Source organism: Linepithema humile, chromosome 2 (genome assembly GCF_040581485.1).
Source record: "Linepithema humile isolate Giens D197 chromosome 2, Lhum_UNIL_v1.0, whole genome shotgun sequence".
In the NCBI taxonomy this organism is placed as follows: domain Eukaryota; kingdom Metazoa; phylum Arthropoda; class Insecta; order Hymenoptera; family Formicidae; genus Linepithema; species Linepithema humile.
The window spans coordinates 10,049,342-10,075,398 of NC_090129.1; the positions used below are offsets into that span (position 1 = coordinate 10,049,342).

General features: G+C 42.6%; 1 protein-coding gene across 4 annotated transcripts in view; it reads left to right on the plus strand.

Annotated features, from left to right (window-relative positions):
- LOC105679582 (multiple PDZ domain protein) overlaps nt 1–25,422 on the plus strand; it is a 100,796-nt gene extending 75,374 nt beyond the window's left edge. For 2 of the 4 annotated variants that reach the window (XM_012379671.2, XM_067348994.1), the window contains 19 exons: nt 4,447–5,563; nt 7,626–7,730; nt 8,323–8,448; nt 13,568–13,744; nt 15,402–15,499; nt 15,651–15,879; nt 15,949–16,039; nt 16,908–17,104; nt 17,677–17,771; nt 17,876–17,942; nt 20,093–20,146; nt 20,252–20,353; nt 20,420–20,491; nt 20,713–20,869; nt 21,044–21,195; nt 21,829–21,987; nt 22,188–22,316; nt 22,405–22,578; nt 23,115–25,422. In XM_012379671.2, coding sequence (XP_012235094.2) covers nt 4,447–5,563; nt 7,626–7,730; nt 8,323–8,448; nt 13,568–13,744; nt 15,402–15,499; nt 15,651–15,879; nt 15,949–16,039; nt 16,908–17,104; nt 17,677–17,771; nt 17,876–17,942; nt 20,093–20,146; nt 20,252–20,353; nt 20,420–20,491; nt 20,713–20,869; nt 21,044–21,195; nt 21,829–21,987; nt 22,188–22,316; nt 22,405–22,575 — 3,298 coding nt within the window. In that variant the 3' untranslated portion in view covers nt 22,576–22,578; nt 23,115–25,422. The remainder of the gene's footprint in view (nt 1–4,446; nt 5,564–7,625; nt 7,731–8,322; nt 8,449–13,567; nt 13,745–15,401; nt 15,500–15,650; nt 15,880–15,948; nt 16,040–16,907; nt 17,105–17,676; nt 17,772–17,875; nt 17,943–20,092; nt 20,147–20,251; nt 20,354–20,419; nt 20,492–20,712; nt 20,870–21,043; nt 21,196–21,828; nt 21,988–22,187; nt 22,317–22,404; nt 22,579–23,114) is intronic. The other 2 variants (XM_012379672.2, XM_067348993.1) reach the window with 2 other exon arrangements.
- Nucleotides 25,423–26,057: the final 635 nt, after the last annotated feature.

The window sequence follows — 26,057 nt, forward strand, 5'->3', positions numbered from 1 at the left end:
TCTGTTAAGACGCGTAAAACGCCGAGGGCTCGGAGACCGCGGGAAAAAATGTAACACTGAAGCTTTGAGCCGAGAGAAGTATTGTGTCATTCAATTTTCGACGTAGAACATCGCAAATATTGAAGCCGGTCTATTTAGCATGAATACATGAATACATGAATATAAATAAATGAACGTATAAATATACAAAATGTTAAAAAAATGGACCGATAGAATCGCGAGGGAATGTAAAGAATGTTTAAGCAGACACGTCTTGCGATATCTCTTTCGTGTACGCGCATTGAGGAAGATAATTTGCGAGAAAAATAGCTCGCGCTTTTGTAATAATATATATTTAAATATACGCCGCGTTCTCGCGCATCCGCGTCGGCGTACGCGAACACGCTTTATTTCTCATTAACAGACGACTAGCGCCGGCTACGTGACATCATTTTCGCTGGTCAATTAATCATCTCTATCGTAAAACACTGTAATTACACTTCTGGCAATAATCGTTGCGCTGCGCGTCCAACATTTACAGGCCGTTTCAAAACCCGCCAACAACCTTTCGACAACGGTTTCTCCGACGTTGAAAAAAGTCTGGCTGCGTTTAAAGTGAATTTTTCTTGGGTAAAAATATCGACGCACAGCTTCTTCTCAGTTGACGGATTGAAAAAGTTGATGGATTTAAAAAGAAGCGTGCTTTTTGCACGCTGTGCTTTAGCCAAGCTAGAGGCGAATAAAAAATAGAGCCACGTTCTTAGTCTTCTTAATTTCACGGGCTTTGGTGAAATTTCAATTTGGAGTTTAGCTACAAAGATATATGGCGTTGAAAATTGAAGAAAAAAACACTTGCGGATAATTGATGGTCTCTCGCGACACTTTTGCCGAAGAAAAATCGACTGCAAATTGACGGAAGAAGCCTTTGTCATTAGAAGGGCATATTCGCGCGAACTCTGCATAACAATTTGGATTAATTGATATTCGCACGCTTATTCGGGAATACTTTCGGTGCCAATTCGATTATATCGATCTTCGAGGAATCCCGCGCCGCTCGACAATAGAGCTTCGCCCGTCGCTTATCGAAAATTGGCTCGACCGATACGGGCCGCGCGGATTACTTCCTCGACTCAACTACGTTGCGCTCGTGCGCGCCCGCAAATCCGCGCACGCGAATCCGTACAGGCGTGTGCATGCACGCTCGCGCAAACATATGTACATCTTTCAATTTCGCGCAACCTCCACAATCGCAGTCTCACGTGAACTTTCAAGCCAACTATGTACTATGCGCATTCCTGTGTGTGTCGTACGACGCCATTCGTACACATTCACGTCTCTCACGAGCTGCTCTGCACACGCACGGCGCACGTACACACTTGTGATGCCTCCGAGGCTCCAACACGCCTGCACGCGCATACATATTCTCATACGCTACACACGTTCATCGCTTCTATATAATTAAGTATACCGTCTTTACAGGCATGGACAGATATGAGCTACGCACGGGGTGTCCCGAAAGATGCGAAACAATAATGTAATATTTATTCACGAAAGTGATCAACTTTTTTCTCATCAAAACTGAAATTGAAGTTTTTCACAAAGTTACTTCGCATCGCGGATTAAAGAGGATTCATTTCAACTGAGAATTTCACTTTGATAAAATTTTTATCAAGCATTAATTAATTACCAAAATGTCGCAGCGGCGCTGCGAAAAGAACCGGGCGATAATCGGTGAAATATTTTCAAGCAAGGTCTTCTTTAATTCTCAACGAGTTACCGCACTCCACTTTCGCAAAATCGATATTTTCTCGCGCCTCATAAAACTTTCGTTCCGCAAACTATTTGCAAGATTGATTTTTTCCGCCGCATTGATTCCTTGAATGTTTCATTTAATTAATGATCGTCAGAACTTTATGATAAGCGGGCCGTATTTCGGAATTTGAATTCGATAGACCTCGTTGCCGTATTGCATAAGACACTTCCGAGACACCTGGTATAGAAGTCACACATACGCGCCAAGTTCTCGCCGTGCGTACTCGATAGTCGGCGGCTATGACGCCACACATGCACCTCCCTGGCTCGCCGCGGAAGACGAGCGCGCACGCCTTCCGCGTGGAACGCTCCTCACGAGTCGCCTCGCGGCCTCCAGCAGTCTGCGTGCGTCCACGCTCCACAACGTTATCGGCGCGTTTGCGCGCTCTCGCGCTCGCTCGCGCGCGCGCGTGTGTGTGTGTGTGTGTGCGCGCGTGTGCGCGCGTGTGCATGTGTGTGCACTCGCGCGGGAGTGTTATTTATTAGATCAGAGGAAGCCAGAATTTGCAGTGACGCACGGCGGTGCCGCAGGTTGTCGGAGACACGGCAGTGCACACCTTGGCTTCCGCCGCGTAACGTGACAGGAGCTGTCCGCCGAGACCAGACGGGACCGGAAACGCGCGACAACGTCGTCGTCTCGCTCTTGGATAACGGAAGCTGGAGTACGGTCGCGTAAGCTTATTCGCCGCGCGATCCGCGAGCGAGTTGTCTCGCAGCTGAAGGCTTTTCCCGGACGATGAAACGTTCGGGAAAACGCTCGGCGTAATTGGCGCGATCTTAAAGAGTCGCCGCGGATTTGTAAATGCATAGCAGTGCGCTGCGCGGTGTAGATTCCCCCCCGCGGTTTCGCCGCGAGTCCCGTAGATAAAGTTGCCCCGGCGTTTATTCAAATCAGGAATGTTGAAATATGTCTCATTACCCTCTCGAGTTTCGTTTGCTTTGCAAAGTTGAAGTAATAAATACATCCGCACAATTTAATATAGACTGAATAATCTGCATGGCTAAGACTTCTTACGTATTATACAATGAATAGAATTTTAAACGAGCGCTTGCTGTAACGAGAAAAACATCAGAGTTGATCCGATAATTTAAATTTAAAATAACTATTAAATGTGTTAAATGTAAGCTATATTTAATTATGTATAAATAAATTACATTTAATTATATATAAATAATCTACTCGGTAAAGTTTGTTATAAACACATTTGCATAATTCACCGTACATTAAACGTACAATTAATATCTATTAAAGCTGACGCAATTAATAAAATCAATACGTCAGAAATTAGATTTTAAATCTCTATTGCGAAAAAAGGATGCTTTGCGCTTCAAAATTTTTCCTCGTTATTAAATATGCGTTAACCAACTGATGAATGTTGGCATGTTCGGTACGATTTTGTGTAAATAATAAATTTATAAAGCAATCGCGGAGGTCCGTGGGAATTTTCACATGTTTCCCGTGCGGATATCATAACCGTTCGAATGGGGGGAAATTTTCCGCTAAAGGCAAGCACAGTGGTAGGTCTGTCACGTTTTCTACCGCGCGGGATTTATACCGTTCACGTGTATACATATATCGAAAATGTGCGCACGTTCCGCATCGAGAATATCGCTGCCACACGCGACCAATAAGCCTATCTGTATTATCCGCCGTTATCCAATCCTCATTTCAATTGCGCGCTACGAGAGATATCGCATTAAAAGATACTTTATCGTGACGTAAAATTCTCCCGTTTGAATTTATCCGTTCTTTATTTGACAAAGGAAAGAATCGAATAAAGACGGAAATTTTCGAATCCGAAATGTGAATTTATTCGTTAATTATATTGTATTAAGTCTTTTAAGTCTTGAAGCATATTTTTAAGCATAGCGCTGTATTGATTCAAGAGCGATCTAACTTCAGTTTTAATTACACATAAGCGATTTTCAATGTGTTTTCGTACATGTCGCAATTTTAGCTCTTTATATGTGTATATAATTATTTTCTTAATTCCTTAAAATTATTCGTATCCGTCAGAAAAACATTGAAGTGATCTTCAAACCACAAACCTCGATAAAAAGTTTTCAATTTTTATCATTTGCAATCAAAAATAATATATACACGTACACTTTATAATAATAAATAAAATTGTCGCAAGTATGTTACTTCAATGTCTCGCGCGCAATTTTTGACAATTTTTTGACAATGAAAGAAATTGGCATGCAACAAAGTTACACAAATCGTCGTATTAGCATATTATTTATTTAAATCACATTTTTGCCGAGCGGCAGCATAAAAAACCGGTAGGTTGTGAAGAATATTAACGACGAGATTATTTTAATTCTTGTTCTCGCATCGCCGAGGCATAACGCTCTCAGAATAAATCGATCGCTTCTAATTTATAAGTGCCGAGTGTGTGCGACAACACCGAGCGCGACTTTGGCGTTTTTTTTGTTTTTTTTATATATATATATAACACGGCTCGTCCGTAACGAGCGGATCGTCGCAATTAAGAAAAGCATCGTGCGCAAAATCCCCAAAGGTTCATTTATCGCCGCGATAGCTTCGCGTCGGCCAATTTTCCACCGCGCCGTTGCACGTTCGACGCGAAGCCGTCGACTAATCGCGCGTTCACGGGCGTCCGCACTGACTCTTGATTTTTCTCCTTTCTCAAGCTTTCCAATTCGACGCGAGTCCAGGGAATCCATCCACGTTCTAAAGGACCTCGCGATCCCGCCGAACGAATTCGGCGAGCGCGTGACTCCGGCGCGCGATCTTCGAGGCGAGGAATTAAAGGAGGACGCGAGGGAGATTGAAGATTATGGACAGACCGCCTCTACGCGGGCGAAGCTATCGTTGGAAGGCGTGATCTGCAAACACGAGGACGACAATCTGATCTGCAAGGAGCACGCTTTGGAATACCAGAGCCAGACGCTCGAGAGCCAGTCGGAGCAGCGGTATCGCGAGGCGATCGCCTTGTCGCTCGAAGACCTACTGACGACGAGACCCGCGCGGGAGATCGTCCGATCGAAAAGCTGGAGCCGCGACGTCTGCGAGGAGCGCCTCGACAGCGAGAAGGAATACTCGACGCAGTACTCGCAGTACTCGCCGAAGGAGAAGCGCGACGTGCAAACGCAGACGGTTCACGAGTCGAAGAGCACGCAGTGCAGCCCGGAGCAGAGCGTGAGCCCCGGCGACGAGGAGCCGCCCAGCATCAGCCCGTTCCACATCGGCCGGAAGTACTTCCAGAGCCCGCGGCGGGAAGTGCAGACGCAGACGCAGGGCGAGAGCAAGAGTGTCCAGTGCTCGCTCGACGATCTCGGCGATCTCGACTTCACGTTCTCGGAGTCCGAGCAGCAGGAGTCGAAGAGCGTGCAGTGCATCCCGGAGGACATCTCCGCGCGATCCTCGTCCGACCGATCGAGGTCCTCGTCGCGCGAGGACACCCTGCGCAGTCCGCGGCGCGAGGTCGAGGTGCAGACTTATCAGGAATCGAAGGCGATCCAGTGCAGCGACGACGAGCTGCTCGACGAGGCCGACCGCGCGGTGGTGCATCAGAGCAGGCCGGCCAGCTCGACGTCCAGGAAGACCGGAAGCGCGCCCTCGTCAGCCTCGAGCTCGCCGCGCAAGTATCCGACGGTGGTCTTCGTGGAGGGCAGGGGGGACATGACCGTCACGCACAGGGAGCACGATGGTGACGTCACCTGGTCGAAGCACTGGGGCCCCGAGAGACTGGTGGAGATTTACAGAGAGCCCAAGACCAGCCTAGGACTCAGCATCGTCGGCGGAAAGGTACGCTTTTCATATCTTTTTTTTTTTTTTCTTTCGCGATCAAGCGACTTGACCGGAACGAAATTGCCGCAATCATTATTAGCGGATCTCGAGATTATTGTATTATTTTCGCGATGACAGTGTTTCGCGTCTTGTGTCTTTGCACGTTCGGTGTTTGAGTCGTGACAAAATCCGGCCGTTCTCCAAAAGTTCGGGAATCAATTGGCCAATGAATTAATAATGAATTTCTAGAGTAAGGAGTGTATAAATCTATCGTTGTGAAGTGGAATATTGAACATTCTCCGGCTGCATTAATAACGATTTAGCAATTTCGAATTCTTCCACCAGATTAATCCTGCGTTACACTCGCATGATTTATAGAATCGCATTACTATTTGCGCTCGAGTATTTCGATTTCCGATTTACGGCGAGCGAATATCGCACACACGTGCGGCCGCGAAAGGTATTAAAAGACACCACTTATCTCTATAAATTCCCCTATTTTCGATCAATGCGGACGATTCTGAATTATTAGTCGGTTTTCTCGCACATGCGGTTGCCGAGTCGTCGATTTTTCATATCCCTCTTTTATTAGCACGCACGGATATAGCCGCCGAGAGAGTTCGGGTCGCCGATACGCCACGGTGCTTTATGGCCCGCCTTGAAATTCGGGCAACGTTACGACAGCCATTGAAACATTCGGACAGAGTCGGCGAAGTAGGTCGGGCCAGACGGACGTTGGTAAACAGATGAATCTGTTTCGCACCGGGCGATCCACAACTCGATAATACGGTCCGATAATTAATGTCGGGCTTTAACAAGTAGTAATACCGACGCGCACACGTCCATATCGGACTCCGGGGGTTTAATGAAATTTGATTTCGCGAATAAATCCGTCGTGACACGGTTAAAAAGCTTTTTAATTGATTGATGAACAGGCGTGTATCGGAAATGTAGACAAATGGAATTTGATCAATTAATCCTTTATCGATGTACATTAAGTACAACGCTAATGCTGTTCCGCCGTTGCACATCGCGACATCGGTTTAAATACATTAAGAGAATATTCTAGAGCGCAAAAAACTGTTTCTAAAAACTAACAATTAAAAAACTATTACACACGTTCTCAAATTTTGCACACATTTATTCACGTTTGATCAGGTTTCATGAATCTTGATATGGCAAGATATAAGATACTTTTTTCATTTATAATTTTAAGTATAATGTTTCAACAAAAAATTATTGTTGAAAGAAAAAAAAGAATTTGTTATTTTCATATATTTAAAAAAATCTCTTACAAACTTGAGACTCTTAACGTTTGCGAAATGCAAAAAATTTATTTTTTAAATTCTAAAATAGAATATTCTTTAACTCTTATCTTGTCGGATAACTTTTTGACACAAGCGAACAAGAAAATGTAAAATCATTGGTTTAAAAATTTGATAATCCTTCTTTTGAAAACTTTCTTCAAAAATTATACACATATTTCGGGCAATTGAAATATTGTGGGTTCAGACGATGCAATTGTATATTAACTCTAATTAAACTGTATTACTCGCCACCTTTAGCTACAGATAATTAATTTCCCATGTACACATTATGTAATTCACCGATGAATAATGTAGCGGAGTCGCAGAAGAGAATTCGCTGCTAATTAAACACGGATGCATTCGGTCTTCTACTCGACGTATGCGGGCAATTGATTATCCGACGTGCACACGCTGAATCGTGATGTTAAATAATTTGTTTTAATTCGATTAGCGTCCGACTGACGCGGCGGGAAAGCGATGTGAGATTAATGAGAATAAACGATCGTGAGGGAGAGACTGAAACGAGCGACGGGGAGAATCGCGGAAATCACGCGGGGGCCTCCGCCGGCAGCGATCCGTCTCAAATGGAGAATCGCCAGTCGCCCGGCTGGTGTGCGGTCGCGGAGTTAAACGGGACCGGGGGACATTCGTCCCTGATTAAATTCAACTGCGATTAGACCGTGAATTGTCAGCTGCTGAATCGACCAATCACCGCCGTTTAGCGGTGATCTCCGCACGAGCGTGTACGAGCGACGATCGATTTCTTGTTTCAGGTCGATCTGCACAACACCGGCGCCAGCAGGAGCCAGAATATCTCCGGGATATTCATAAAGAATGTTCTGCCGAACAGTCCGGCCGGCAAGACCGGCGGTCTTAAGGTAACGCTTCCCACCAAGCGGTCCTTTATTTTCGTTTCACTGTCCACTCCGCGTTACGGATCGTTCCTTCATCCGGGCGATTGTAAAAATATAAAATGTGATAGAGCGAAAAATGTGAAATGCGATAAAGTGAGAAGTGAAACCGTAACTTTTATGAAACGTCTACGGCGGAGCTTTCTCGAAAATATGTGCTTGGACAAATTTTAATGAAATTCAAGCGCGGAGGATGAAGGCGGTCCGTAGCGATCGATAGCTCGAACCTGTAATATCAATAATGAGGCTGAAAGATAAAATGTCGAAAGGAAAGGCGAACGATCGAAGGTCGCTTTGACGTAAAAAAAGAATCGCGATATACGGATTTCGGCGCGAAATAACTGGGACTCGCGTTCACCTTTCCTTTGGCATTTCGAATTTCTAATCTCTCGCTATTATTATTGCGTTTAATGTCCTCCTTCCTTTGAATTCAAACGTCCGAGTTCGGGCGGTATTGTGAACGCATTAAGGTTCAATGGTCTGCAATTGGCATGACGTGTTACACACGCCGGCCGTGCTTAGACTTAATTCGCCCTCTTGCATACGTGCGTGCTTTCAGATTGGAGATAGAATAATTGAGGTGGACGGCGTGGACCTGCGGCACAGTACGCACGAGCGTGCAGTGGAAGTTATCCAGGCTGCCGGAAATCCTGTCCGCCTCCTCGTCCAGTCTCTGGCGCATTTGGTGAGATTTCGGCCACGGCCGAGAATATCGATGTTTCCGCTCGTCCCGTTTCCCCCTGAATATTTATCAGCCGGCTAATAACGTTACAAAAGTTTTCCCGAGCGTTTCCTTCCGTCGTCTGAGAAAAAAAAAAAACTTTTCACCTTTCCGTCGATGTTTCCACTTTTATTTAAAATATGTTGCGACAAATCGAACACGCTGGACAGCGTTGATCTTTTCCTCCGCGCGACGACGATAATTGCGATCCTTGTGAGAGAAAAAAAAAAATAACAGTAGCCAGCGGAGAAGTGAATCTTCCCTTTAGCACACGCTTTGCTTGCCGGAGTTCCGCAAATTTGTCTTACATATCCGTTTGAGCTGCGAACCTTAATTCTAACTCACGAAAAAGCATCTACATTGTTGAGGGAAATAAATTCACGATGCGGAACTAAACCCTTTACAGTCGTTGAAATTTACGACTTCGCTTTACCCGAGCAACTTTCGTTTACACGTTTTATAGTCCGCACCTTTTCACACTCTATTTCTTTTTTTTTTTTTTTTGCTTTAAGCAATCTATGCAAAAGTAATTTAAGATACGGCTGCACCGTCAACGAAAGTGGAAGTAATACTTCCGGTTAATCAAAGTTCACCGGAGTCTAATATAATTGACAATGATAAATGATGATAATGATAAATAGCCTTTCGCACTTGTCGGATCAGATTGTTATTCGATAATCCAGCGAACTTTGTCGAAAAGTTCGCAATTAATGTTTCATTTCGCACTTTTCAATCATGCATTATCCTTTTCTATTTAAGTTTTCGACAATAACGCACACGCGCGCGAATAGAGCCGAAATTTCGCGAATGCTCGCTTTGAATCGCCGCTGCAAACCCGCGCGCTGCCGAGTTAATTCGATTTGCACGGCGCAAAAGTTACTTTCGCAATTAACCCCCTGCGCCATCCGAACGATCGGCTCGGCGTCCACTAACCGGACGTTACCGTCGTCGCTGCAGGAGCAAAATTGAGCCGCATGATGTCGGGGGAGTAGCGGCCGCCTCCGCCGCTCGGCATCGCCAAAGCGCCGCCGATAGACGCATTACGCGAAATTGGATGCAGCGCGATGCGGGCGGGTTGGTGCTTCGCGAGGCGACGACGCGGAACACAAAGATGCAGACGCGGGCGGGCGGGGGGAGGGGGAGGGGGGAAGGGAAGACTTCGCGGAGTCTAACGCAAACATAATCCTCCCACTTTTATTATCCTTCCCCCGCCGCGCTGTCGCGGATTTTTACCATGCCGAAGCTTGCGACGCGTCGGTCGGAGCTTGCGCCAGGGAATCTCGAGAGATCTTTTGTCTCGAATCGCGGCGCCAATGTAAATTTGATATCGACGTCTCGCTGTTACGCGTACGCGCTTTTGTGCAGCGCGCGAGTATCGCGGACTTTCAGCAGCGGCGGCTCTCTCTCTCTCTCTCTCTCGATATAGAATAGTTCGCTCCGACTTTAACGACTTCCGTATACGGCATAGTTTCCAGCCTCGAGATAATTATAAATCCGCGCGTGTTTAACGCACACACACACACACACACACGCGCGCGCACACGTTGTTGTTTGACAGCGGGCTGATGAGGCCTAACACACAGTTTTCTGCGCGATCGCCGCGCGTCGATCGTCGATCAACAGCCGTGCTATTTTCGTTCGCTCAAGCCGAAGAGCAGCACCCGCCCGTTTTTTGGACGCCTCGAAATTAACCGGGAATGAAACGCGGCCCCGGATTTGTCCTTCCCGATCTGCGATCGGGCGTGCGTCGAGTGCTTACATTAACGCGGGTGTCAATTATAACGACACCTGTTTGCCGCCGTGCGGCGACCGGCCTGAAGTGCGCGGCCTGCAATTGGCCGCTCTCTGAAAACGACATCGGCTTCCCCCCAAAATTTCAATCGGCCGTGCGCGCGTTCTCTCTCGGGGCCGTCGATGCAGAGAGAATGGCAATGTCGAGATACACACACGATCTCGCGAACGAGCTGGGACACGAAGAGAGAGAGAGAGAGAGAGAGAGAGAGAGAGAGAGAGAGAGAGAGAGGGAGGGGGAGAAAGAGAGACAGCAAAAGAGAGGAAGCGGTGAAAGCGCGGAAGAGGACGGAGAGAGGACAAAGGAAAGAGCGAGAGAGACGGATGAGAAAGAAGAGAGAAAAAAATATGGAGAGGGCCATTATCGGCGAACAGCTCTTGTACACGTACGATGCACCGGGGTCGAACTTTCCAATAAATCTCCGCGACGAGGGGGTGGCGAGGGAAACTGGCGCAGAGTGCCGCGAGGGAGAGGAAGAGAGAGAGAGAGAGAGACGGAGATATGTAAAGTCGGGACTGACACGATGGGGCGGGAGACAGAAGGCTGGTATTGTAAGGACGCGTTCAGACAACGTCGACGGTCGACCTCAAATTAAAAGACGGGATCTCCGTAACGTCGGCAATTAACTCGAATAATTAAGCGATGATGTGATTTTATATATATATATATTATTGATGACGTCATTTAGAGCTTTACGCTATTTTTTTTCTAATTTTTAAGACTGAGTTACTCGCGCAAATCAATATCTAACGACGATAATTAGTCGCTGATTTGATTCGCGGTCATCCTTCGACACGTCGCATTGCCGATGCAAGACTATTGCAGTTTGGAAAAAAAAGAAGAAAAACTGTTACAAGCTGGAAGAATATCCTGCTGTCGTGCCATTATAATAACGATGAGCATCGATTAAAGTATCTTTTATAGAAAGAAAGCACATCGTGAAGGTGGCTTTCATTCGTTCTCCTTCGATAACATTGCCTTTTCAGAATTTGCCCCGCCGAGCTTTCGAGTCGCTTTCGAGAGAATCCGCTTTCTCGAAACACGAGCTTTTGAGTTTACGACGGTCTTACGCGGTCCGCGCGTCTGTCGGTTTGTCCCGAGATACATGGCGATAAACGGCGGGGTAAATAGCGAGCAATCTCGCACCGCGGCAACAGCCTCCGCCGACTGAGCGCGCCTTTGCGAGGTGACACGGGGGGGGGAGGGGGTGAGAGGGGCGGGAGGGGTTGGAGATCGCCGACGAGAGTCCGGCGCTGATGCGGTTCGCCGGAAAGAGTGGCTTACATCGTCGCGACCGAGCGCGCCCCATCATCGACACCATGGGCCATCGACGAGGCCGCACCCCTCCCCGCGCACCGATGCGCCCCCCCCCTCCCCCCCGCGCATATGAACAGGCTCCAACCATCCCCTTTTTGTCCGCCCCCGCCGACACCGCCGCCGCTCTCTCGTGGGAAACTTCAGTTTCGTGCACGAAACCGCCTGCTCGAACGGCGGTTTTGTCAGTCGCCGACGTAGCACCGCGATGCACCGATTCTTCGGACGCAAATGCGTCACCCTCGACGTATGTCAATCGTCGCCGAGGAGCTCGTTTCACGATCTCACGTTTCGATAATTCCGTCCGGCGCGTCCCGGCGCTTCGCAACTCTCGTCAGCGCTTCTTCGCGCGCGGCGCGAAGATGCGCGTCGCGCGAAACGTGTGTTTTCCTTCGTGTCGTAAACCGTATATCGTATGAGCCGGGGGGTTACTTCGGTTTACGGCGCAGTTCGCGCGCTGCTGGAAAGCTCCGTGTCGGCAGAGTGAGATGGAATGTTGAGTAATGCGCCTCGAGAAACTATCGCGCGAATCGGACGTGTGTCGCATAATATTTCGGAAGTAAATGAATGGAAATAAGCGAGTAATGAAATGATGGATACGATGAAACAGAACTAAAATAATTAATAAAGTAAAATAAGAAGGTAAAAACTCGGCGCTGACGAGAGTTAAAGCTGACCTGATGATGCTCCGTGCATTACCAAATTTAGCTTTAATCACCGCGCAACAGTGCACAGCGTCTTTTAATGGCATATATTCATCTCGACAAAAAGAGAATTAATCAGTAAATACGAGTTGATGAACGTACGATTGAACCGTTTATGTTGCCACTACAAAATAACAAATGCGCATCGGAACAACATTTAATTGGATGGATGTAATCAATTACGCAATCAATGTTTCATTTCTCGATAAAAAATTTACTGTTTAATTCAATTTGCATCGCATTCGTCGAAAACAGAAGCGACTTTTTCTGTTCTCCTTACATCAATTCAGTGGAATGTGCAGCAAGCCTCGGCGCATTTTAATCGATCGTTTCGAAAAGTGCACGCGTTAGACAGAGAAAGAAAATGCTCGCACGAAGAGCGCATAAATAATTTTTATGTTCCTCACAGATGCTCGCGGCAATTATTGCGACGAATACTTAGCGCACTTTAATAGCACTGCACTATAAATATTTATTCTTTTGCATAGAAGTTTGTCGAAACAAAGTTTTAACTTTTTCGGAATAATTGATCTCTTTGAAAAAACAATGGAGAGAACGCGTCCAAAGGATTCCTAGGACGCGTCCACTAGTCTGTTTTATGCGTTACGGAATTAAACTCACTCAATTGCAGTTACTTTGGCAACAATTCAAGATACACGAGCAAATATTTCTGTTGTACTAATTCATTCCGACTGGTTTATCCGGATGGTCTGCGCAGTTTATCCGGTTGCTAAAATAAGTGTGGACCTTTGAAACAATTCTGCAGAATTTCTCTCTATTTGCACCATGTATTTCCCTCTTTCGTTGTCTATTTCTCTAATTTTCTCTACTTATCTAAAAAAAAATCTCGCAATTGCTGTAAAAACGTTTTCATACTCGGAATGTGCTTGTAAAACCGCTTAATGTCCTTCAGCTTTGATTGTTGTGTTTATCTTAAAATTGGAGAAAGTCGGCGATACATATGTTAAACACAATTTTAAAAAAATTGTGTCATTTTATTACTATTTCGCTCATGTGGAAATAAAATAAGCAAAGTTAATAGCGTTGATTTGCTGAAAAAAAAAAATCCGCACTATTTGCGAGATGTTCGCGTTTTAATAAAAATCTGTGTGCATTAATATATGTAACTTTACACGCAATATCAGATCACCGGAATTTTAGCAACGTTTTAGCAGCGCTTAGAGCGCTGTAGGAAATAATGTTAAATTAGGACGAATTTAACTTGCGTGCATGTCCGCGATTTCAAGAGAGAATCCGGGAATTGTTGTTGCAGAGCCCGGAGCACGGCAGCGCCGTCCAAGAGGAGAGAGATACGAAAGCCCGCAGGCAGACTGTCAAGAGTCATACGTCACCGTCTTCCGGCATCAGTCCTGCTACGCCAACGGCCTCCTTTCGCCATAAACCACCGCCGGTTTCGCCAGCGAGGTCCATCACGCCGGAAGTGATACAGGTCGGTCTCCTCACATGCGTCACATCCCTTCAATTATATTTGTAATTGGAATGCTAGCAATAATTGTGTCGCGTATAATTATCTCTATTAAACATTGGATAAAAGTACGAAGTTGGAAATCAGGAAGTTCTCGGAAAATTTATATTGAAAAGTATTATTTATTATGGCAATTCGAACAGTAGCTCATTCCGCGTGATCGCAGCGTTTTTCGATACACTTTTTCGAGTTCGACAGCTTTTCGATTCTTCGAAAAAATCTCTTTGCATCAACTGCAAGCTCATCGTTAGAAAAGTATCATACTGTTTTCTATGTAGCGCAGATTCTTTCAGATCTTCTTTTAATGGTCCAAATACTTTATAATTTGATGGCTCTGACCTGTATCGAGAATGTGATAAGACGCTTGTCGAATAATGATGAGCTTGCAGCTTCGACACATTTGTAAGTAATTTTTTAGAAGCGAAAAAAACTTTTTTCAAAAAATCAAAACGGGACCGCTAGAAGAAGAATAATGATATTGTATTATTATGGAAATGTGAGCTATTGTTTGAACGTTTTTATAATAAATAAATATGTTTTCAATAACGCCCACCCGAAAATTGATTGACTTATTTTCGTATTATTAAATTTTACATTATTTTCGGATTCCGTTGCTCTGAATGACAAAACACATTTCGCAAAATAGAATGTAAAATAAATTTTTTTTAAATTTCTTCAACAAAGCATCAAAGAAAGGTCTAACGCGCGGACTGCAACAATTTATGCAAAGCAAATATTTACTCATTCTAGTGAATTAAAAACGCACCGTTCATGCGTTCATGATTCGTGTCTTTGATCTGTTTACCGCGAACGCGCCGGGCACGAGAGGAACAAATACAATTGCTGCACTAATTGGTAAATAGGAGGAAAAATGCTACGCCGACAGGCACAGCGTTCCGCACTAATTAATTTCTTTAATTGACTCGCCGGAGTGCACTTTTCACACGACGGTAAAACGTATTTCCATTCTAATTAAGCGAATGCGGGGGCTACACGGGTTAGGATAATGATACTTATTGTACCTGCGAGCATTAAGCATTCCAGTAATTGGTTCATGCAGTTTACGAGTGTTTACTTTATTTGAATAATTTGTACCTCGTATTATGGTATTTGCGTTTAGGTGGATTCATAAGAATAATTGCGGTGCGTTTTATCAAATGAAATATGCGCGCAAAAAAAGGATAGGACGTGTTATTACATTTGCTATTAATAAAATGTATCTTCTTGCAATTAATTTAATTTAATAATAAGTTGAGGGAACAAAAATAGAATCATCGCGTGTTAATTACGTATTGCATTCGCGAGCGCCGCAATCAACGCGGAATATCGTCGCTGCCTCTTGTAATTTGTCGCAACTCGCAATCTTCGAAAAGTCGGTCGACAAATTCAACGTTTCTCTCTCGCGCGGTCAACAATGATGCCGAATATCACAACGCAATTTCGCCGTTCGATTTCAAGCATTCCTACATTACATTATTTATTGTCCTCGAGAATATTTCACGAGAAATCTTAATGTTATTATTATAATTTGCATGCAGATGATAATTGACTTCTGTTATCGACAGATAAAAGAAGAGTTAACTTTTCTCTGTTTGAAAATATCAATTTATTCGTTGCGTAGCCAGGACTCCAGGACGGCGACGCTCAAAGCATCTTGCGCGGCGAGTCGCAACGACAGAGTGCGAAAAGTTCGAATGGCTCAGCTTCCGGTTCGCGAAGGTAGGATCGCGGAGACTACATTGTGTGCACTTTACTTTTCCCATCTTTAGAAAAAACCAATCGATGGCACTTATCGTTTTTTAAAAGTCAAAGTACGAGATTATTCTGTTTTCTTCTCTTCAAATCGGGAAATGTTCTCATCACGCCTCAGATCCTCCATGAAGAAGTCAATTCGACGAACAGCCCCTTCGCCTCCCGCGAATCCGGGCATCCTGCGCGAAGTCAGCGAGGAACGGGAGGATCATGCCGCCGTTGCCGCCACCGCCGCCGCCGCGGAACCCGCCGCGAAGCCCAAGTATTCCTCGGACGAGAGCTCGGACGAGGACGAGGAGGATACTCGGATGTTGGAGGGCAACGTCTACACGAAGGATGGTGTCGAGGTAACAACCGATCGAAACGCTTCCGATTACCGGCTCGAAACGCGCCTGTGTAAAAATTCCTCTGCTTAGATTTCGAGAAAAAGCGCCGGGAATCTGAAACGCACGAAGGCCGAAATCGAAGCGGATCCGGAAGAGGAGGATGAGTTCGGCTACACGAATAGTAAGTGATTCGTGACGTTTCGCGCTAAATATACATCGCAATCGGGAAGCAATCTGAAATTGGTATTTATACCCTCTCTTTGCGTCAAGAAAAATCAATATTCATTCTATATAAGCACTTTGTTACGTTCAGTGGTCACTAATAATGGTAGGGAAATTCAATTTTGCTGCATTCTTGATTATCAACCTTTATACATTGCGAGAGATGGTTGATTATATTATTTTCACCGCATCTATTATAAAATCCAATATAAAGCGTGAGTGGAAGATCGTAGCACAATCGAAAAGAAGATTCCCCGCGCAAAAATAAATCGGCAATGCGGGATGCAATTTTTTTACGCAAGTTTTTGCCTTCGAAAAAATTTGAAATTAATAATACATCTACATTTTTTCATGCTCATTACGTCAAATTCGTCTTGATGGAAATTATAAACACATAAATAAATAAAAATATACAATATTTTGTCCAATAAATCAGTTTAAAATAATTTAAATTGCTATAATGTATGAAAATATATTTTTGTTTGTTATCTTGCTGAAATATTGTAACTTTTACACACATTTTAGTAGCTGTTATAAATGAATCCAATGTGACACAAAATTGTTAAAAATTATTCAAATTTAAATAAATGTAATAAATGTTATCAACTTTTCCAATTTCAAAGTTTAATTTTTTCGAAAGTAAAATCTTGTGTACGAAAATTTTATTCGTGTATTTTTTTTACAAATTTACATGAGAAATCACGTTTCTTTTTCCAAGTGTACGATGATTTCCGATATATTCGGTGTATGCGCGTTACGTTGTTGGCCGATCGATCACGTGGCCGATCGATCACCATCACGTGGGAATGGTCTTTTTAATTTTGCAGTGAAGATCCAAAAAAGGTATCAGAACCTCGGACATAAAGTGGTTATGGTGACCCTCGAGAGGGACAGATACGGACTGGGCATCTCCCTGGCAGGACATAAGGACAGAAACCGAATGGCGGTGTTCATCTGCGGCCTCAATCCGAAGGGTGCAGCTCATAAACAAGGCGGGCTCCTTATCGGCGACGAGATATTGGAAGTGGGTACTTTACTTTCCCCTCCCCTCCTTTTTACGACTTGCCATTTACGACTTCGGTTTCGCACGATTCCCCTCCACTTGAGTCACCTGATCGGGCTGTTTAATCTTCGATTCGCGCGCCGCCTAATCTTGTTTAACTTGTCTGTCGCGACGTTACGCGCGAGAACCTTGCGGGTTTTCTTAGGAAAACAACAACACTAACACTTCTGCTCGGCACGGTGTTTGCAAAGTTGAGAAGTAATTGCGCTTCGGATAAAATAACGAAGATGGCGGGCGAGAAATTGGTCCTCCGCAGTTTGCGACAGACAATTTTGACACTTAATGAAATACTCACAGTTTCAAATATTATTAATCCTCCGACATCTTTGTGAGAGAAAGTTTGATCGAGCAAAAATGTTGTATTAAACAAAGTGAACTGAAATCCCAATGACCTTTCGCGAAATTCATCTCTTTCATCTTTATCGCACTTGCCATTGGCTCGAATTTTGCAAGTCTCCGTGCTTTCTCAGTTCGACGAATGGTGAATTTATAAATGATGAAAACAAAAAACTCCGTTTACTGTGCCAATTTAGGTGAACGGTTGCGTGTTGCAAGGACGATGTCATTTGAACGCCTCCGCTCTCATCAAAGGCATGGCCGGCACTTGCTTCAAGATCGTCGTTTATCGGTGAGACACCAGAGCTTTTTCCGCGATGTGTTAGCGTGACGTAGACGGCATGTATAAGAAAATTCATTAAAACTATAAACGGATTTCGCCTATCCCGGTTGCAGAAGATCGAAGGCTGTCGACGACATCGCTGTAAAGCCGATAGTTCAATTTCCAGCGACCTTGGATGACGTAAGTCAATTTGCGGCATCTATATACTTTGTCTTTATCTTGCTCGGCATAATGCGAGAGACCGGTTGCAGTTTTTGTAGAATAGCGTGGCGTCGGTAGGCGCGCGAGCGATGTCACGTAATACAATCGATACGTGTGCGTTGCGTAATTAGCGGCAGCTGCGAGCGCGTTGCGTAATCATTTTATATTTTGATAAATACAAATGATCGATGACAAATTCCGTCATTACGAGCGCTCTTAAGTAACATCATTTGTCGGCTCTTATTTACGATCGGAAAAAATTCAATTTGAATATAAGATGCGTGAAATTGCTCGAGATATTTATACGTTTTATACAGAGTGTCCGATAAATAATGCTACAACTAACGAGAAGATCACGCACGTAAGCAACGCGTGATATGAAAATCCTGAAGAATTTTTAGACTTTCTTGCTTCCCGATTAATTCCTAATGCGGTAAAAAAATTATTGCTCGCAGAATATTTTATTTCGACCGACGCGCTTGCAGCTGCAATTTTCAAGAGATCGCATGTTGATAAAATTTTTCGAAAACTTTGTCGATGCGCGCAATATTTGCTTGATAAACTAATTTATCTCGCGATCGGCGATCATCGGGACTCGACAGTCCCCAGCTGTTCAATTTCCGCAACAGCCGTTGTTACCTGGCCGCATTCATACCGCGTCTGTCGCCGACTCATGAATGTAACAATTGGGAGCGAACGGGGGAGGGGGAGGTGGAATGAAATTTTCCCGTCTCTAGTTCAGGTTTTCCCGAGAACAACAGTAACGTAGATGCTATATTTCTATCTGACATGCCGAACAGTTGTCAATGGCAGCGCGGCATCCACGCCACTGCTATTTTCGGCTCTCGACTGATCGGAAAGATACCCTATAGAGGAGTAAAAAAGGCTTCATAGGCGTAGGAAAGTCGAAATAATAACAATAATGTACACCACGACTCAAAAGTTTGGAGCTTACCTTGTAATTTTTAAATAAGTTGACCCATTTTTTAACAGACACCGTTATGTTATTGAAAATATCGACGTGCGAATGTACGAGCGTACACTATGTGAGTGAACTGATTAAACTTCGCAAACAATTTTGCAATTTGACTGCTAGATGTAATCTTGATATTCTGACTTCCCGAGAAAAAATGGTATAATTGGTCAGATATATATAATTAGTTGTGAAAAGATCTAATAACATACGTAACTTTATATGATTATATAAATTATTACATGCTACCAGATCTTTTTATAACTAATTATATATATTTACATCTGATCATATTAGATCATATTACCGTTTTTCCTCGGGTTAGAAATAATTTTTAAACATTTCTCCACTTTTCAGCGAGAAAAAAACAGCTTTATATAAATAATTTTATTTTCTAGCATTAAATTAAATGTACATATGTATATTCGTAAGGAAATGTCGATATTTCCGATAAAATTATTGTATCTGCTGTCGTATAAAAATTGCAGAACGCTCCAAACTTTTGAACGCTAGTGTACTTCCACACGAAGTACGTTAACCTGACTTCTACGTATTTATTGTAGCAGGACCGCTACATCATCCTTAGTTTGTATTGATCCTCCGAAATAGTAGAATCACATTAAGATGGTTAATGTTTGGGACTTTGGCACGGTAATATTTCAACAACAATTAATTGAAATATATGTCTCAATACATTACTCGTTGTTATTGATTATCATTGGAATGTAGTTTTCGAATAAGAAAAAAGTTCAACATATAAGATAAAACTTTTCTGTTGTGTCGCGAGAAATGAATTGTTCCACATTTTTTCCTTTTTTTCATACAGAATCATCACATTTCTGATTATACCATTAATTATGAGGAGGGGGGCGGGAATAAATGTACTGTAATAAATAAACTTTAAATCTGCTTTTATTTTCTTTTTTTTAAGCACAAAACTCTTTCGTTTGCACATTTCTCATCCACACATCCGCAGGACTTCCTCTCTCTCGCCGGTTGTACTGCGATTTATCGATATCATACTGTGTGCTCTTCTGTGCATAAAAATTATCTTTCTAAAACACGTATTTGACGCCACAAATCACATGTAATTATATATATGTTTGTGAAGTGTGAAAACGTATCGTATCGTCACGAAAGATATTTTGTGTTTCAGTCCCTCACGGATTTCGAGAAGTACAAGGGTAGACGCACCGTGAGGGTGAAAAAGGCAAGTCCGTATAATTGTGCGACCGCCCGATATTTTGCCTTTTCTCCCCCTCTTGCTCTCTCGTACAATTATTTTTAATACTAACATATTGATTGTCATTCGTAGGGTAATTGGGGCCTAGGTATTATGATCATTGAAGGGAAACACCTGACCGTAGGGCGAGGTATCTTTGTGTCTGACATTCAAGAGGGCAGCGCCGCGGATCTGGTAATTTTCGCTCGCCCTATTTTAAGCGAGACATGTCCTTTAACGGAACGATCCTTTACATTGCAGGCTGGATTGCTAGTGGGCGACATGATTCTGGCTGTCAACAAGGACTGTTTGATAAACCAAACGTATCAAAAGGTTCGTTTTTTTTACATTTTTTTATTTTTAACACATTTATTAAAGACACCGTCTGATTTATTCAGACGTGTTTACGCGCTTGACATTTTTCCCGAACGATTCGAAAATAAATCCTGCGTTTATATATAACATTTTTTCATTGTTTTTAACGATTAGAGCACAAAGTTTGATTTCTTATTTTCGAAACGCTCGATACAGCCCTTCTCATTAATCCTTTTCAGGCGACAGATTTATTGAAGAAAGCGGAGGGCGTTGTCGAGCTGACGGTGTGCAATCCTAACGTGGATGCGGAAGAAGAAGAAAAGAAAAAGCACAAAGAGGAAGGCTCTAAGGCTCTTGGATTAGATGCGCAGAAGACGCCGCAAAAGGGTACGCCGGGTAAGTTTGACGATTAATAGTAAAGTTAGTTATTAATTAATTATTAATTAAGTAAAGTTAGTTGTTAATAGTAAGTTTGACAATTAAATTTCTATCTATCGATCTGCGCGAACTTTCGTATTTAATTTGTAAAATTGCGACTTTGTGTGTGATCTGCGTTTGATCTTCTGCTAGCGAAACCGGCAAAAACACCAGAACCCGAAGTGCCGCACGATCCGAAGACCTGCGAGATACCGATCGACAAGGAGGTGACGATAGAGCTTGAGGCAGACAAGGATTGCACGTCGCTAGGTATCGAGCTGAGTGGTGGTTCGGGCACGCCCATGGTGAGTGTATTTCACATTTACAAAAGCCGCGCACCGTAAATTTTTCATTAAAATTATATTAAAATCGACTCGGAATCAAATATGACTTCCTTATCTGCTTATTTTTCTCAGATTTAATAAGCGAAATAGTTTTCCTTCGCTGTAACGGAAAACTTACGATTGATTTAACGCCAACATTTTCATTAAAAAAATTGATTCCAAATAAGAAAATCTGTCGCTAAAATAAAGTCGTGAATTATAAGACGTACAAAGAAATATTGACAGCAAACAATAATATATTTTTCAAATATCTCAAGCGTTGATAATTATCGATACTAATTATTGTCAAAATTCTTAAAAAGGAGCATAAAGAGCCACACAGCAAGTTTGAATATAAATAAACGTTTCGGCTTGTCATCAAGCCTTTTTCAATATTAGTTACAAAAATTACAAATAAGCCGCAACGATAATGTAAATTAATTAATACACTATTATCTTTGCACGATCAACTTGCTGCGTAGCTCTTTATGCTCCTTTTTAAGAATTTTGATTTTGACAATCACAAGAGCCTTGTATCATTATAATTTTACTAATTATTGTGTTAATTTAAGTGTCAAGATTAACATACTTTTAAGAAATAATGTTTGATTTCAGGAAGGAATATTTATTCTGGATATTTACGCAAACCGCGTGGTCGCGAACGACCGTCGTCTGAAAGTTGGCGATCAGATTCTCGCTGTAGGCAGCGAGAATTTCAGGCAGATAGAGCTCTCGAAAGCAAAGGAAATAATTATGAAGCAAGGTCGTACAAATGTACGTAGAGTTCTTACAAGTAATCGTTCTTTTATCTGAAATACGACTCTTTTTTTTTAACAAGAGGAAAATAATACGAAACAGTATGCGATTGGATTCACATCGCTGCTTATACCTATATTATGTCGTTTCATTACATTTCCTCGGTGAATTTTTATTCGTCTTATTTTGTAAGCTGCGATCGTTTTGTTCGTTTGCAGACCACAATGACGGTGTTGCGCCACGAGAAACCCGAGGAATACGAAGTCGAAATACACAAAAAGTCCGGCAAAGGAGCCGGTATCTGTTTCAGGGCGTTTTCCCACACGGGAGTTTACGTGAGCGAATTGGTGAGTAGTTTTCCTAAATTCTACCGGCACGAGGGACACCTCGCCACTCGGCGCGTTCGCCGTGTTCTATCAATTTACGCCTCCGCAGACCCCGGGCGGTCAGGCCGCGGAGACCCGCAAGATGTGCCTGGGCGACCACCTTCTGACGCTCAACGGAATGGACGTTCGCGAGGTTAACATCGACGACATCGCCTTTAATATAAAGCTATTGGACCCGCTAAAACTGAAGCTAGCTAGATACACATCCGCCAAGAAATGACAGGTGAATTATGCGATCGAGTGAGCTGTGCAGAAGAGTGGAATAAGTAGAATTTCAACGGAATTTTAAAATACGCATTTTGCTTTCTATTTTATGAAAGAATCATTTCAGATAAAAGCGTATTTATTGTGTAAAATGTTTAAGTTTTATTATAAAATATTGTGATTTTTGTGAAGATTGCATAAAATAGAAAGAGACAATGTGCAAAATCAATATTTACGGTTTGAATAATTACTTCAGAAAATTCTGTTTTTTTTTATTTAATTTGGACGAAAAATGAAGTTAAATAAAAAACGGAATTTTCTGGATTAATTCACCGTTATTCTACGTGACTTATGCTGTTTTTTTCTTATTTCTCTATGATTTTATGATCTTTGAGTAACGTTGCAGCAAAGACTTTTTAAATACAGATTAATTCTTTTATTGTGTAAATTAACTTCCTAATTAGTGCAAATTGTCATAATTGATATATTAGCGAGTGGAAATTTTGAAACCAGATTGCGACACTTCACCATGAATATACTCGAATAATTTTTTAGGATTTTGCGGGTGGAACTCTCGCACGTCTCGATGTACGAAGAAGCGTCTACAGATACCACGGATTCTAGTGTGATACATAAGTGAAACAAAGTTTTAATAACTATAAGTACCTTCGTTACAAGAGCTGTGTGTAAAATAGCGCGGTTCGCTGCATTAACTACACGTCTCAGCGTTGTCAATCGATCTTGCCGTTCGAACTTGCAGACTCGCGTGCAGCACGAAGAAAGACAGAGAGAAGTAGAACGATAAAGATAAAAGGCGATAAAGAAGCGGCGTCTCACGGAACGGCACGGCGATTTCGTGAAACCGGCGGTGAGAAGCGATAGCTTTAAGGGACAACTTGGGGGTCGAAATCAATCGTTTTGCCGATTGCCAAGTAGCCGATTCTGTCGATGGAAATTCAGTCGACGCGAGTTTGCGAACGATTCCGTCTGCCGATGCGTCGCGCCCGTGCGAGTAGCCGATACACAGCGTCCACACACGTACTATCGCAAATATGTAGCGAGCCAACGCCGTGAAAGCGTCGTTAATATCACCGATTAACAACGACGAGCGTTCCCGTCTCGTTCGGCGTACCGTAGGACAAATAAATCGATAATAATCGGCGAGCCTACATCCGCGACACGTAGGCTCGCGACGATCGAAAGGAAAGGAAAAAAAAAAAAAAAAAGTGTCGCGGATCGTTTAGATCTATTCTCTTCTCTTCGGATACACCGCTCTCCTTGATGTAAAACCGCGAACTCGCTTCTACGTTTCGTACTACACTTCGTATATACTTAAGGCAGGCATGTAGTAGAACCGATTGTAACGCGTGTCTTGTCGATCCGATAAAATAAATCTTTTTTTCTTTTTTTTTTTTTTTTACGATAAGACTCCCGTCCAAGGTCGGCGTTTTGGCGTTTCTCGCCTTAATTATCGCTTTCGCTCGCCTCGCGGCCGCTCCCGTATAGCCAACGTAACGTTATTGTCTCGTACATTGTATTTTTCAATATTAGTAAGGAGCACGTGGACGATGCTGCGAGCTGTGTCAAAAAATAACGCGCCTATTAATTTTCACGGGAACATGCACGGTCCAAATCGATTTTCTTCAACGTGAACTCGCGCAAGATTCAACTTGCACAATATTAGATGCAACGTCAGCTACAAAATCCGTTTGATAAAATTGGCAAATGAGATTTTATATCTTAGAGAGAGAGAGAGAGGGAGAGAGTAGTAGCTTAATAAATATATATTTATTTATTATGTACATTTTAATTTCTAATAAATTATACGCATGTGTGAACAAGATGGTACAAAAATCGCTATTCTTAAGCCGCGGAGGTGCTCTCCGCGATTCCGACATAGCTTGCGCGCGGATATCGATTCGAGACAGCTCGTACATCAATGTACTTATCGCCAATAGGTAGAATATATTGCCTAAAGATTATTAGATATAATATAAGAGGGCCACATACACACGTACACACAGACACCACCCTTCGCGCGTAGACCAACACACGTCACGCCGAACGTCGAAACGCCGATCGAGTGGGATCATTAGCGATAAGAGCTTTGGAGATGCGCGCTCGAGATTCATTCCCAACCAATGCGGTCTCGCATTAATCGAGATGTTTCCCAACGCCAAGGACGGATCATTTCCGAGTGTTCAAAGCGTTCCCTTACGCGCCGTGACGGTCGTCGAAGCTAGACTGGCTTGTTGAGTACACATAGTTAAATTAAATCTATCGTATAAACTAGATCTTATAATATATCTAGCTTAGAGATTTTCAGAGAGGAGGATTAAGGAAAAAGAAAAAAAGAAGAGATGCAGAAGGAGAAATTATATATATGAGTGAATCAATAAATATAGAGATATATGAATAAATATAGAGATATAAAGAGATACAGAATCTACGATAGGAATCGCGGAACATGTTTATTTAAACCAGTCTCGTTCGTGTCTCTCATCGCGTGAGTGGTTGCACGTTCTCACCGGATTTTGCATTTGAATTTCACATAGTTTATCGTAGCGAGAGATGTTTATAAAGACGTCGATCCCGTCTCTCGGCCGACGCGCCGATGTCTCACGAAGATGAGTATCGTCATTCGCTAAAATTGTTATATATATATATGTATATGTATATATACATGTGTATACATATATATATATGTGTGTATATATATATTTGAGTGTATGGTACTCATTATTATTATTATATAACATATAGTATATTGTAACGAGTTGTATAGGAGAATACAATGATTATTGCATATTGTACGATGTGTTATTGTGTAATTAAAGTTTTAATTTTTTGGACAGAAAAGAAACTTGATATGCACGGCGCTAAAAATCGAAGCAAATGTTCACACAATGTTGCAGAATAATTATCATTAACAAAAAGATATGATTAGATGAAAATACACACAGCAGATTTTACTTTGGCTTCCTGAATTTATTACTGCTTTGTGCAAAACTGCAAAATTGCTTGTTTGTGTTTTTTTTTTAATATTTGTTTTGTAATCTTTTTTTTAAATTTTTTTAGCCGATTTTAATTATTTTTTTTGTCTCTCTCTATATTGCTTTTCGCTTTATATTCATTATTGCAACGTGTGTACTTGTGCTTTGATCTATTATACGTTATTTATTATAGCTTGAAATATATTTTTTCACAAATGCAATTTAAATTAATTTATCTATACGCATCGCTCTTTTATTTCAAAGTTCCGCTAAATCAATAAATGTTAAATCAATAAAATTGCGTTTTAACAGTTTAAAAATATCTTGCTAATCATTTATTGATTAATTGATTTATCGATTATTGTCGCTTGTCTCTCCATCGGGGGATCGTTAAAATTTTATTCGGGTCGCACAAAATGCGAACAGTTGTGCGAAAAAAAAACAGAAGCGAATATCCATCGTAAAAATCCGCCGCTCGCTATTTCTCGTCATTGAGTACGAAGTC